This window comes from Pelodiscus sinensis, chromosome 26 (genome assembly GCF_052426305.1).
Source record: "Pelodiscus sinensis isolate ZL-2025 chromosome 26, ASM5242630v1, whole genome shotgun sequence".
Classification (NCBI taxonomy): Eukaryota; Metazoa; Chordata; order Testudines; family Trionychidae; genus Pelodiscus; species Pelodiscus sinensis.
In genome coordinates, this window is record NC_143077.1 from 1,361,263 (window position 1) to 1,373,628 (window position 12,366).

At 47.6% G+C, this 12,366-nt stretch overlaps 1 protein-coding gene across 1 annotated transcript in view; it reads right to left on the minus strand.

Annotated features, from left to right (window-relative positions):
• Window positions 1-12,366, minus strand: part of MYOM3 (myomesin 3) — a 73,358-nt gene that overhangs the window by 10,680 nt on the left and 50,312 nt on the right. The window contains exons 30-36 of the mRNA XM_006130480.5: window positions 11,670-11,757; window positions 8,604-8,642; window positions 7,055-7,160; window positions 5,708-5,871; window positions 3,859-3,895; window positions 1,240-1,262; window positions 1,084-1,139 (exon numbers count right to left, since the gene is read on the minus strand). Coding sequence (XP_006130542.3) covers window positions 1,084-1,139; window positions 1,240-1,262; window positions 3,859-3,895; window positions 5,708-5,871; window positions 7,055-7,160; window positions 8,604-8,642; window positions 11,670-11,757 — 513 coding nt within the window. The remainder of the gene's footprint in view (window positions 1-1,083; window positions 1,140-1,239; window positions 1,263-3,858; window positions 3,896-5,707; window positions 5,872-7,054; window positions 7,161-8,603; window positions 8,643-11,669; window positions 11,758-12,366) is intronic.

Sequence of the window (12,366 nt, forward strand, 5' to 3'; positions counted from 1 at the left end):
TTCTCAGCCACAGTAAAGGGGACTATTATAAAATTAGTGCAAATAACAAAAGAATCAGGCCCTATGTTTAAAGTTGTTAGTCTAAAGTACAGGTTTGAAAGGAAGACTGTGGCATGTGAAATTGCTACAATATGCCATTGTCAGCACCTGAAAACCAGGATGAGGTGTTTAAGGAGGGCAATTGAGTAAGGTGAGATGTTGATGTAACTTTTCTTATGGTTAGCATTAAAACTTTCCTTGCACAAGTGCACAAAAAATGGAACTTTGGAGTCCATCTGGATTTGTGGATTTCAAAGGGAACTCTCCCCTCCAATTTTCTCCTACAAAGGTGAGTGTGTCTGGAAAGACCACCCACCATCATATTGCTCACTGGTGTTAGCAGTGAATATCACACCAAGCTTCCAACAATGGCAACTGCTCAGGAAAGCACCATGACTGCAGCTGTGGCCACCCTTTATGTGGGGACATAGGGTAGAGGAAGGCAGCTTGTGCTCTTCCTGCCACCCATCCTTGCACATCTGTGAGATCTGGGCCATGATAGGTATACACCGTTACTTAGTATTACATAAGAACAGCCAGTCTGGGTCAGACCAACGGTCCATCCAGCCCATTATCCTGTCTGCTGACAATGGTTAATACGAGATGCCCCAGAGGGAGGGAACACAACAGGTAATCCTCAAGTGATCCCTCTCCTGTCACCCATTTCCAGAGAAACAGAGGGACATCAGTGTTACTCATCCTGGCTAATAGCCATTGATGAACCTAACCTACATGAATCTATCTAGCTCTTCTTTGAACCCTGTTAAAGTCCTATCCTTCACCACATCCTCTGGCAAGGAGTTCCAAAGGTTGACTGTGCGCTAAGTGAAGAAAAACTTCCTTTTATTTGTTTTAAACCTGCTGCCTATTAATTTCATTTGGTGACCCTTAGTTCTTATATTGTGGGAATAAGTAAATAACTTTTCCTTATTCATTTTTTCCATACCAGTCATGAATTTATAGATCTCTATCATATCCTCCTGCCCCCCAGTCTCCTCTTTTCTAAGCTGAAAAGTCCAAGTCTTTTTAATCTCTCTTTATTACCTTGTCCTCCATGATGGTAGCAACATCTGGCAGACCTTGAACAACTCTGGCACGATCTGTGAAGGAACAAATGTGACCATTCATTTTTACATGCTAGTATGGCCCTTTGATCCAGAAGACAGAACCAAGAAGAATGTGCAATATTTGTTTACTTACTCTTTTCTGCTACCATTGCTTCCCTGAAAATGAGATAAAGATAATGAGAAATTTAGTATTTATGTACCCTGAATGTTTTTAGTAGGAAACAATTTATATAAGGAACTGCCCTTCGGAAGCCAAGATGTGCAGTAAAGTGAGATGTTGGAACAAGAAAAATGTCTGAAAATTGCAGAGGCTCTCTGTGTTCCATCTGGGAGAATAATGAAGGGGATTTTGGTCAGTTTCAGGAACTAGAGAGACATGTAGAAAACACATTTTTTATTTCTGATAAACTTCAAAGGATCCAGGAGATAATGCAGCTCCTCAACTGTTTTATTTTACATGTGCTCCATCCATGATGGATCAGAGGCCCCTTCTGATTCATTGATCACTGTAAGAAAAGGCTGGTGTTGGAGTTTCAGGTTCATGGCTAGGACCTGAGTTTTAGAAATTGCTCCAGCATGAAGCCCTAAAGTCTGAAGACCTCTGTGTATCTACAGGGACCAAGAAATGCAGGCTTCCTAGTGGTATCCCAGTGTAATGAGGTGTCATTCACCTCACACAAAGAGCCCCCTTTAGCCAAGTGTCTGCACTCTCTGCTGTGGCAACCCTTCTGCAATCCAGCTCTCCTAGCCCTGTCTGAGTCTATTGAGCTCCAAGGAGAAACTGCCTCACTCTGGCCCAGTAGCTTTCCTTTTAACTGGTTTGCTGGGCCCTAATTGGTCGCATTCTTTGTGCCACTCTATCTTTCCTGGAGGACTTCTCTATGGTTAGCTGGGTGCCGTGTGGCAAGGCCACAAGCCTCCAGTAGGAGGCTTTGGGACCTGGTCCACCATGTCACACCAGTATTATGAGGCCTGGCCAAAGAGTTTGTGTGGCCCAAGGTGGCATGTTGTGGTTGGCTGCACTACATAGCTAGTTGGCTCCCAGCCAGGGCAGTGAGTGAGCAGCCAGGTGGGTGGGGGTGGGCTCGCGCTGGGCAGCGTGGGGCCCTAAAGGTGCAGGGCCCAAGGCAAACTTGCTTGCCTTGCCCTAAGGCTGGGCCTGATTATTATGTGTCAGGGTCACTTCTGCATGGGAAAGGGAACTCCATTCCCATGCCTTTCAGCATTAGGCGTGGCCCCAATCCTGCCATGACTTTTCTGTTGACACTGGTGTAGTATGATGCAGGGCCATCCCCAGAAATTGTTCCCATGTGTGACGGGGTGGCAGGGTTCGAGGGAGAAGACCCCGCTCCCCGCACTAAACCAGTGCTTTGCTTCAGCGCTGCGGGGGACAAGCGACTGTGCCGGGCTTGCTCAGAAGCCATGGCTCGTGCATGCGTCGGGATCCCCAGTGCCGTCGGACCAGGCGGGGGTAGAGAGCACAGGAGCCAGCATCTGGAAGAATGGGCACCGGCTTTGAAACGGGACGCCATGACGCAGGAGAAGAGGAGGGAGGTGAGCCAGGGAAAGGAGGTCACCGCAGGAAGAGGAAGGGGGGGGGCACTCCCGAGAAGGAAGAGGAAGCGGGACCAACGGCTGGAGCAGCGGTGGAGGCAGAGAGTCCAGCAAGAGGGAAGGAAGCAGCCCAGAACAGGGCAGAATATTGCCCACAGGCCGGTGAGTTGCGGTACGGGCCCCACAGGCCGAACAGGTGGCTATCGAACCTGTTCTTAGGGTCCTGGGCTGAGACCTGGGCTGAGGGGGGGCCCAGGTCTCCCTTCCCTCTTGAGGCACAGGTATCTGTGGACTAGCATAAAGGACTACAATGGAAGAGGAGGGGAGTTGAGCACGGAAAGACTAAGCGTGTATGGGGGCTTGTCTCCCCCCTTAAGTGGGAACCATGACAAATTGTAACACCATGGTTCACAGAGCCGATCCCTGTGCTACTGACCCCAAGCTTCTTTGGTACCAGTGCCATACTCAGCGTCCACCTCCCAGCCTGGCCAGGCCAGATGTAGTGTCGCTCCCCATCTGTGAGAGGGGACATAGACTGCTGGAAGTGATGTCAGGCCAGGTAGGCCCCCTCAGGATAACTGTGGAGATGGCCCCAAGGTAATGCTGAGGAGAAGCAGTGCTGGGCAACTCACTGCCTACTTAGGTTCAGCCCCATGATGAGCCCACTGTTGTGACAGAGGAAGTGTGGGGCCAAACCTGAGCAGCGCTGCAACACTACTCACCACTTCTTCTGTCAGTGACATGCATTGTGTGTAACGGGCACAGCTGTGGGCACCACTGGCATTCTGTGAACAGAAGCCTGCCTCTTGCTCACAGCTCCACTTGGTAGGGTTGCCAGATACCCTCACAAAAAATCCTGAACAAGCAGTGAAAAATTGGTTGAGCAAAAAAGAGACCAAACTTGCTAAGCGGGGGGAGCAGGGCTGGTGGGGAAGATCGGGGGAAACTGGCTGGAGAGAAGGGATGTGGGAGAGGGTGGGGAAGAGAACCGGTCAGTGGGAAGCAGGGCTTGCCGGGGGAGATCGGGGTGGGGAGGGGAACCGGTCGGTGGGAAGCGGGGCTGGCCCAGGCGCACACAGATCCCGGGGTGCTGCCGTCCCGTGCATGGTTCCGGTGGGGCACACAGGCAAGTCCAGCCCCTTTCAACGCTAGAGTCTAATTCACCTTCACATGTGAAAGCATTTGAGAAGAAACTCACTTTAGCCTCAGGTGTTCCGCCACTGCTTCTTCAAAAGCTGCAAGGAATAAGAGATTTTAAGAAGAAAGTGGAGTTTGAGGTTTGTTATTTAATAGATTTAATTGAACATGTGTGATAATGGGGACATTGCATTGCACAGTATTTATAACCGCCTTCAGGAACTCTGCGGTCTATTTATAGTCTGCTAAAAGACCAAGGCCCTGATGCTCCCTTGCCACAGAGAAGCCCCAGGGAGGGGAACACAATCTGAACAACTCTGAGAGGTCTCTGCTGCAGAGTGAGTCACATTCTTGTCTCCATGGGTCTGTGGGGAAGGAAATCAGTTGTGGGCCATTTCTTAGAACAGCCTACCCCTCCACCCTGCTCTCTGTGAACTCGGTGGGATAATACACACAATTGGAATACTGGTATAGAAGGGTACAGCTTGCTCAGGAAGGACAGGCCGGGGAAAAAGGGAGGAGATGTTGCCTTATATATTAAAAATGTATACACTTAGACGGAGGCGGAGATGGACATAGGAGACAGAATTGTTAAGAGTCTTTGGGTTATGTTAAAAGGGGTAAAAAACAAGGGTGATGACATAGTAAGGGCCTACTACAGACCACCTACCCAGGTAGAATAGGTAGATGGGAGATTTCAACTATCCAGACATACGTTCACAAGTTTCAAAGGGGTAGCTATGTTAGTTTGTAACTGGAAAAAACTTAAACAACGAATAGTCTTACAGTGCCTTAGTCTCTAAGGTGCTGTAAGAATATTTGTTTTTTAAGTTTATCCAGACCAGAAGGTGGATGGTGACGGGATGCCTAACATGGTAAATGTCCAGTTCTGGGCACAGCATTTCAAGAAAGATTTGTAGAAATTGGAGAAGGTCCAGAGAAGAGCATCAAGAATGATTAAAGGTTTAGAGAAAGTGAGCTATGAAGGAAGACTGAAAGAATTGAGCTTGTGTAGTTTGGAAAGGAAAAAACGGAGACGAAACTTGATAGCGGTTTTCAACTATCTAAAAGGGTGTCACAAGGAGGAGGGAGAAAAATTGTTCTCCATGGCCTCTGAGGATAAGACAAGAAGCAAGGGGCTTAAACTGCAGCTAGAGAGGTTTAGGTTGGACGTTAGGAAAAACTTCGTAACTGTCAGGGTAGTTAAACACTGGAATGAATTGAGTAGTGGATTGTTGAATCTCCATCACTGGACATATTTAAGAGTAGGTTAGACAGACACGTGTCAGGGATGGTCTAGATCAGTGTTTCTCAACCTTTTTTATAAAGTACCCCTTTTTTTTAAAAAAAAATTATAAGTATCCCCAGGACCTACAGTTTTCAGACACACAACATTTTTTTCTATCTTTGCAACACATTTGTTTAAACAACTCAATCATGGCTGGGTGGGCAATGAAATGTTTGGGTGTAAAAAATACAAAAATAATAAAATGCTGTAAAACTTTAAAAAAAATCAGTTTTCTCCAAATTTCAGTTGTGTTGACATACCATCCAGTCATCTCTTGAGTGCCCCTAAAGGTACTCGTACCACTGGTTGAGAAACTCTGGTCTGGATGGTGGTTGGTTCTGCCGTGAGGGCAGCAGACTGGACCTGATGATCTCCCGAGGTCCCTTCCACTTCTAGTATTGTATGATTCTACCCCTCCCCTGGCAGCAGTGATCCCTCAGGTTTGGAGTCTTCTGTCATTAGCTACTCTGCCCTGCTGCACAGCACTCTTCTCTGTGCACTTCCCTCCACATTTGCAGCACCCATTCCTATGGCACCTCACAGAGCTCCACCGGGGGGAAATCTTGGAAAACAATGCGTTTTGAACTCTTCCCTTTGACTGAAATGTTCTGCTCCAACTCACCTTTCCCAGACAAGTCTGTTGATAGTTTGTGCAAGTCTTTTCCATCGAATATTTCCAGGGTATATTTTCCCTTATCTGAGTCTGTAGGGTTCAATATGTGGAGCCAGATCTGGTCCACTGTAGTCCCACTTTTCAGCCTTTCACCACTTTCTAGTCGCTTCTCCCTAAGTAAACAAATTATACCATTTTATCAAATTTGAAGTAAAATACACAAGTTTTAGGATAAATTGGTCAGAACAAGCAATTGGGAGCTAGGACTTCTGGGTTCTATTTCTATAGGTCAGTCTCACTATAAGCAAGTCTCAGGGCCAGATTTTTAAAGGTACAGATCAAACTTCAGTAGTCCAGCACTCTCTGGTCCGGCAAAATCCATGGTCCGGCATGATTTTAGTTAGCCGGATGTCCACTTATTATGGTTGTGGCCAAGTTTCCTGCAGTCCCATAAAGTTTGTTTGCAGCCACCAGTCCTGGCTCTCAATGTTCTGTGCTGTTATTTAGCTCTAATTTACCCCGAGAGGTCTCTAAGAGCCCAGTAAGCAGAGAAAGTGTTTGTAATGCTGCTAGACAATATTGACCTCCCATGGTCTAGCAAATTCTCTGGTTTGGCACTAATCAGGTCCTGAGAGTGTCAGACTAGAGAGGTTCAACCTATATTTAGGTGCCTAAACATTCATAAAGGCACCTATTGAGATTTTCAAAAATCCCTGATTGCCTAAGTATAAAGTTTGGAAAATTTGTTCCTTCATGTCTAAATTTTTCCTGTCTGGGAAACGGGTCTAATAACAGCGCTTTTGTCTTTGAAGGGGTATTGTGAGTCCAAATTATCTAAAGCTGGGGAAGAACTTTGACATGCTCAGATAAAAGGATGTAGAAATGTGAAGCATCAGAGGCATTTAGTTCTTCCGAGTGGAGGAGGCAGTCATTTAGAAAAACATAAAGCACTATAGACAAAGTACTTTAAAAAAAATTCTGCCCATGTCTGTAGCTGTGCTGTCACGTAACAGTATTATCACACCATTGAAATCATCACCACCAAGTACTTGCGCCTCACAAACGAAATAGAACGTGACTGCTAACTGGAGATCTCAAAGTCGATTCAGTGGAAAGAGGCAACTGAACTTAAAATCCCTTGTCCCCATAATGCCACAATCAGAAGAATCTCGCATTGTCTTCAAGGCTCAGGCACAAAGGCCAGTAAGGTATTTAGGCCCCTAACTCCCATTGGTTTCAGTGGATGTTAGAGCCCTAAAGACTTTGAGGATCTCAGCCAATGCGCTTTAATTTCCATAGCTGATAATACAGACAGTCAGTACATATGAACCTTGCTAGGATCGTTGAAGGACATACTTGTGGTACCAGGTTGTTTTCATGCAGTCTGTGTAGTATTTCACCTCACTGTGGATTCTGATGCCTTCTTCCGTTGGTTGGACTTTCAGAGGCTTAGCAGAAAGGGCTAAGAAGAGAATTAAAAGACTGGCATTTTACTAGCTGACCAGCCAGTCTATTTTTTTTTAAAGAACCCAATGTTTCATCCTGTTTGTAGAACATGGGCAGCTAAAACCCCCTGGCGTTCTAGCACATGAAGGCCCTATATCTTCCATCCAGCAGAAATGTGCCTACTTCCTCCGGAGGTCTGGATTCCAAGTATAGGTCCCATACACACATTTGGCCATTCTCTCCAAGTCACCTTTCACTGCTGTCATTCTGCTGCAGCCACCCGTGATGGGGGTAGAGTAACACTTGTACCATGACGTGATCAAGGCTAGGGATGTGAATGACTAGTCGACTGTCTGATAAGCAAATGCTTATCAGATAGTCTACAGGCTAGTCAACTAGTTTCTTCCCCCCCTTGCTGCCTCTATTAGAAAGAGGCAGCAAGAGGGGGATGTGTAGGGATGCTTCAAAGCGGCAGCGCCACGTGGAGTCTGTGGTGCTGCTGTTTCGAATAGGTGTCCCCAGGCTACACGCAGTGTTTCAAAGTGGCAGCACTGCGTGGAGCCCGGGATGAGCTGGGGACTCCCCTGCTGATCCTGGGCTCTGTGCAGCGCTGCCACTTTGAAATGCCGCGTAGAGCCGGATGCTGGGCTCCCCATGGCATTTCAAAGTGGCAGCACTGCATGGAGCCTGGGGTCCCCAGGGTTTTGCGGAGGCGCTCTGTTGATTAATCGAATAGTCAATGCAAAATGCATCGACTATTCGATTAGTCAGTTACTCGATATTTAACATCCCTAATTGGAGCAGGGTTTAACAATGAGTTCTGAATGGAGTCGGCTCTGATTTGCATGTTCAGTTAAAGCATGTTCAGCACTAGGCCAGCTGCACCCATTGTCAGCAATGGGCACAGTCCCTACTACGTATGAGGCCAGAGAGACTTAGGTCTCAGCTCACTTTGCTGTTGGAATGTGACAGCTGCACATGTCTGGGCAGAAAGAATAGCTCAGAGCAGGAGATAAAGAGATTGTATTTCCTTCCCTTCATGGAGGGTCTGGTGTCTAAGGTGAGAGACAGGAGCAGAATATATTTAACTCTTGCTTCCTTGCTGCAGCAGTCCTGCTTCTCTTCCCCTTCCTCACTTCTCTATCTGTTTACTGACTGCCCCTCCCACTTCAATTCCCCAAAGGCTCCTAAGCCCACAGTAGATTCTAAATGCCCCCGTTCCTCATCCACTTTACTTCCACATTAGCTACCTTTACAAGACAGAGGAATGTGACTTCAGAAAAAAAGGAGTGGCATCTAGATTAGAACAAAGGACAACTCCTAAGTCCCAGTTCTAGGCCTAAGAACAGCTCTTTTTCCCACCACGGTCAAATTGTGCCTCCCTGCCTCAGTTTCACCTTGATACATAACTCTGCTAAGTATTCTTTTTACAGCATGTAGCTGATAAAAACAGACTTACCACTAATCCTGCAGAGCTCTTTGAGAATATCTTCAAACCCTACAAACACAGGAAGATGCTTCAATCAGCCATAAATACATTCACAAGCAATTTGCATTTGATTGACCAATGGCCTCTTCACATCTGTAGAACCCACTGCATACTTACAGTTGTTATTTTGTTGTGTTTTCCCCACTCATGAATTTCACTGGCTATAAAGTGTTTGCTACTGACTCTTTTATTTCTACATGTCGGATGTATCTTAGTATACTATAGGGGAGCCTGGATAACCCCATCTTGACCAGTATAATAATGTCTGCATTGTCCAGCTGTGCCTTGACTGGACTAATGATGGCTGTCTTGCCCAAAGTGCAGATTTCTAACAAAGCAAACCCAGGCCTGACTCAAGTCTGGTGCACATAAGCATGCAGGCCAGGCCAAGGGGGTAGAGCTTTGAGAGTCAGGAGTGCTTTAAACAATCATGCATAGGGAGTATGTGGTATAGTGAAACCAAGCCAAGAACATTGGGAGAAACCTGGTACTGGTACATAGTATTTCTGATAAGCAAAAATCACAGATACAGACTTAGAATTGTCAAGTATAATACAGCCTGAATAGCAGGATGCATCCCAAATATGGGCATAATAGGTATTTTATGCAAAACATAATCAATTGGTAGATATTACTAAAATGACCAAGTCAAGTATAAAAACAGGTGTAGAAAAGATAATCAGTGGGAGGGGGCAGGATTGACCCACAGGTCCCGCTTGTTGTAACTAGAAGTAATGGGCCCCTTCACACCGGCTGCAGCAGGGCTTGGTGTTCCGACACGTGGGAATCGAAGGGACCACGACCTCCCGCCTGGTCCTGAAGGTGGCATACTGGTGAAGTGTAAGTGAACTAGGCTTAATTATTGTATTATAATAATCTTCTATTAATTGCTTTTGCATTGCTTTGCGCTGTATTAATTGCTTTAGAATTTATAGTATTTAAGGTTTAAATTGTGTAGTAATTGTTTTAAGGCTTGTAAAACTTAAACAACTGTGTTAACTGCTTAAAGCTTGTAATAAATGAATAAGTGGTTAAGTCTCTCTGGCGTGTCCTGGTTTCCCTTGGATTTAAAAATCGAACCACACGACATAGACTCAGATGCTGCCTGTTTCCTTAACATTCCAATGTACGTGTGTGCAGTGATGTATCTCGTATGGGATACAGATTTACATATTAGGGTTAAATGATTATGTCAAATGACATCGCCGAGTTTAAATGCTTGGAACACTCTGTGTTTCACCTCTTCTGTCCCCTACTGCTCGAGAGAATGTATGGCATGGTCATGGTTTGAAAAATGACTGTGGGGAAAATATTGGGAGATTTTTCAAAACTGACTCTCTCTCTGAGTATCAGAAGTCACAACACTGAAAATTAAGGCAAGGAGTTGAAAATGTTCTTTTTGCATCTGACATCACTGGTACTAACAATTCTGGATCAGAACTCAGCTGATAGCTTTGTTGAGTCTGCACAATGGAAAATAGTCCCCAGTTTGCCCTTCCATCCGCTTTTGAGGATCTGCAGAATTAACAGGAGTTAAAACTTGGCGTATGTCAGTCATTCAATGAGCTATGACAGAGACACGTGCAGGGAGAAGCTAGAGGACCCAACCCATTGACTTCAGTGGTGAATAAAAAGGGGATGTTTTGTACCTGATACATTTTCTGATCCTAATCCAAATTTAAATATTTCTTATTCATGAAATTTACCACAAATATATATATATGTATATATGGTATAGCCTCCTCTACTGAAGAAGAAAAAAGAATAGAAAATTCTTGAAGTCCGTTAGAGATCTCATATTGTAGATCTTATTATTTTTCTAGCATTTATATAGTACAGTACAGGCAGTCCCCGGGTTACGTACAAGATAGGGACTGTAGGTTTGTTCTTAAGTTGAATCTGTATGTAAGTCGGAACTGGCGTCCAGATTCAGCCGCTGCTGAAACTGATCAGTTTCAACAGTGGCTGAATCTGGATGCCAGTTCTGACTTACATACAGATTCAACTTAAGAACCCCAGGCATCCCCAAGTCAGCTGCTGCTGAAACTGATCAGCGGCTGATTCCAGGAAGCCCGGGGCAGGGGCTTCCTGTAGTCAGCCACTGGTCATTTTCAGCAGCTGCTGACTAGGGGACACCTGGGGCAGAGCAGCTGGGGTGCTGCTGGGTTGGTCCAGTGGCACCCAGAGCGGCGCTACGGGACCAACCGGCAGCGCCCCAGCTGCTGTACCACAGGCGTCCGGAGCAAAGCCGCGGAACACGCGGGCAGCGGGACAGCCCAGACGCGCCGTGGCTATCCTGCTGCCCTCGGGCTCCGCGGCTTTGCTCTGCTCTGCAGACCAGGGGGAGGGGGAGCAGAGTAGAGCAGAGCGGGGGAACGCGTGGCCAGCTGACAGCCCAGACGCGTCTGGGCTGTCAGCTGGCCGCGTGCTCCGCTCTGCTCCCCCCCCCCCATGGTTTGCAGACCAGGGGGAGGGGGAGCAGAGCGAAGCAGAGCAGAGCGGCAGAACGCGTGGCCAGCTGACAGCCCAGACGCATCTGGGCTGTCAGCTGGCCGCGTGCTCCGCTCTGCTCCCCCCCCCCTGCAGACCAGGGGGAGCGGAGCAGAGCGGAGCAGAGCAGAGCGGCAGAACGCGCGGCCAGCTGACAGCCCAGACGCGTCTGGGCTGTCAGCTGGCTGCGCGTTCCGCCGCTCTGCTCTGCTCCGCTCTGCCCCCCTCCCCCTGGTCTGCAGGGGGGGGGGGAGCAGAGCGGAGCGCGCGGCCAGCTGACAGCCCAGACGCGTCTGGGCTGTCAGCTGGCCGCGCGTTCCGCTTTGCTTCCTCTCCCTGGTCTGCTCGAGACCAGGGAGAGGAAGTGCCCCGTTCGTAACTGCGGATCCGACGTAAGTCGGATCCGCGTAACTCGGGGACTGCCTGTAATGAGTACCATAGAAAACACTAAAATAGGTAGAAAGTGTCATTTTAAAGCCCCATGAAGCCTGGTCATATATATAATAAGATTGTAACATATTGTCTCATAGCATGAAATCATCCTACCTTCTTTAGTGAGATCAAGTTCAGTAGTGTCTTCTCCTCGGTCGTCAGAAACAACTGCTTTGTATATTCCTTTATCTTCCTTGGTAAGCTGGCAAAATATTTTAAAATAGAAATCTCCCAGATCACTAAAGTATGGGGTGGTTTTGGGGGTGTAATGTACTGGTGAATTTCCACTCTTCTCCTGGCCTTGGGGTGAATTTGGTGAATTGACAATAGTACTGGCTACAGCAGTGGCAAAATGCGGCCTGCGGGCCACATCCGGCTCACCAAGCCACTGGATCCATCCTGCAGGTGACCCCCACTGGGGCCCTCAGGCATAGAGCAGCCAGTCACTTCAGAGCCCACCTTGCTTCAAGTGGCTGGCTGTTTCCTGTGACCTTCTGCTCCAGGTGCCAGGGAGGGGAGGCTTCGTGTGCTGTCCCACCTCTCACCAGCAAAATCTCTCAGCTTGGAAACTGGCCAATGGGAGCTCAAAGATTTTGCTGGGCATAGGTCAGCATACAAGGCCTCCCCCCGTAGTGCGCAGAGCAGAGAGCCACAGGGAGCAGCCAGCATTTTGAGCAGCCTGGGGCTATGGCAGCCAGGGAGCCTGCCTCAGGGTCCTGCAGGGCTGCTGCTCGGGAACCGCCTAGGTAAGCACCTCCTGGTCACATGCTACCTCTGGCACCACAGCCCCTCGCTTCCCCCTCAACTCCCT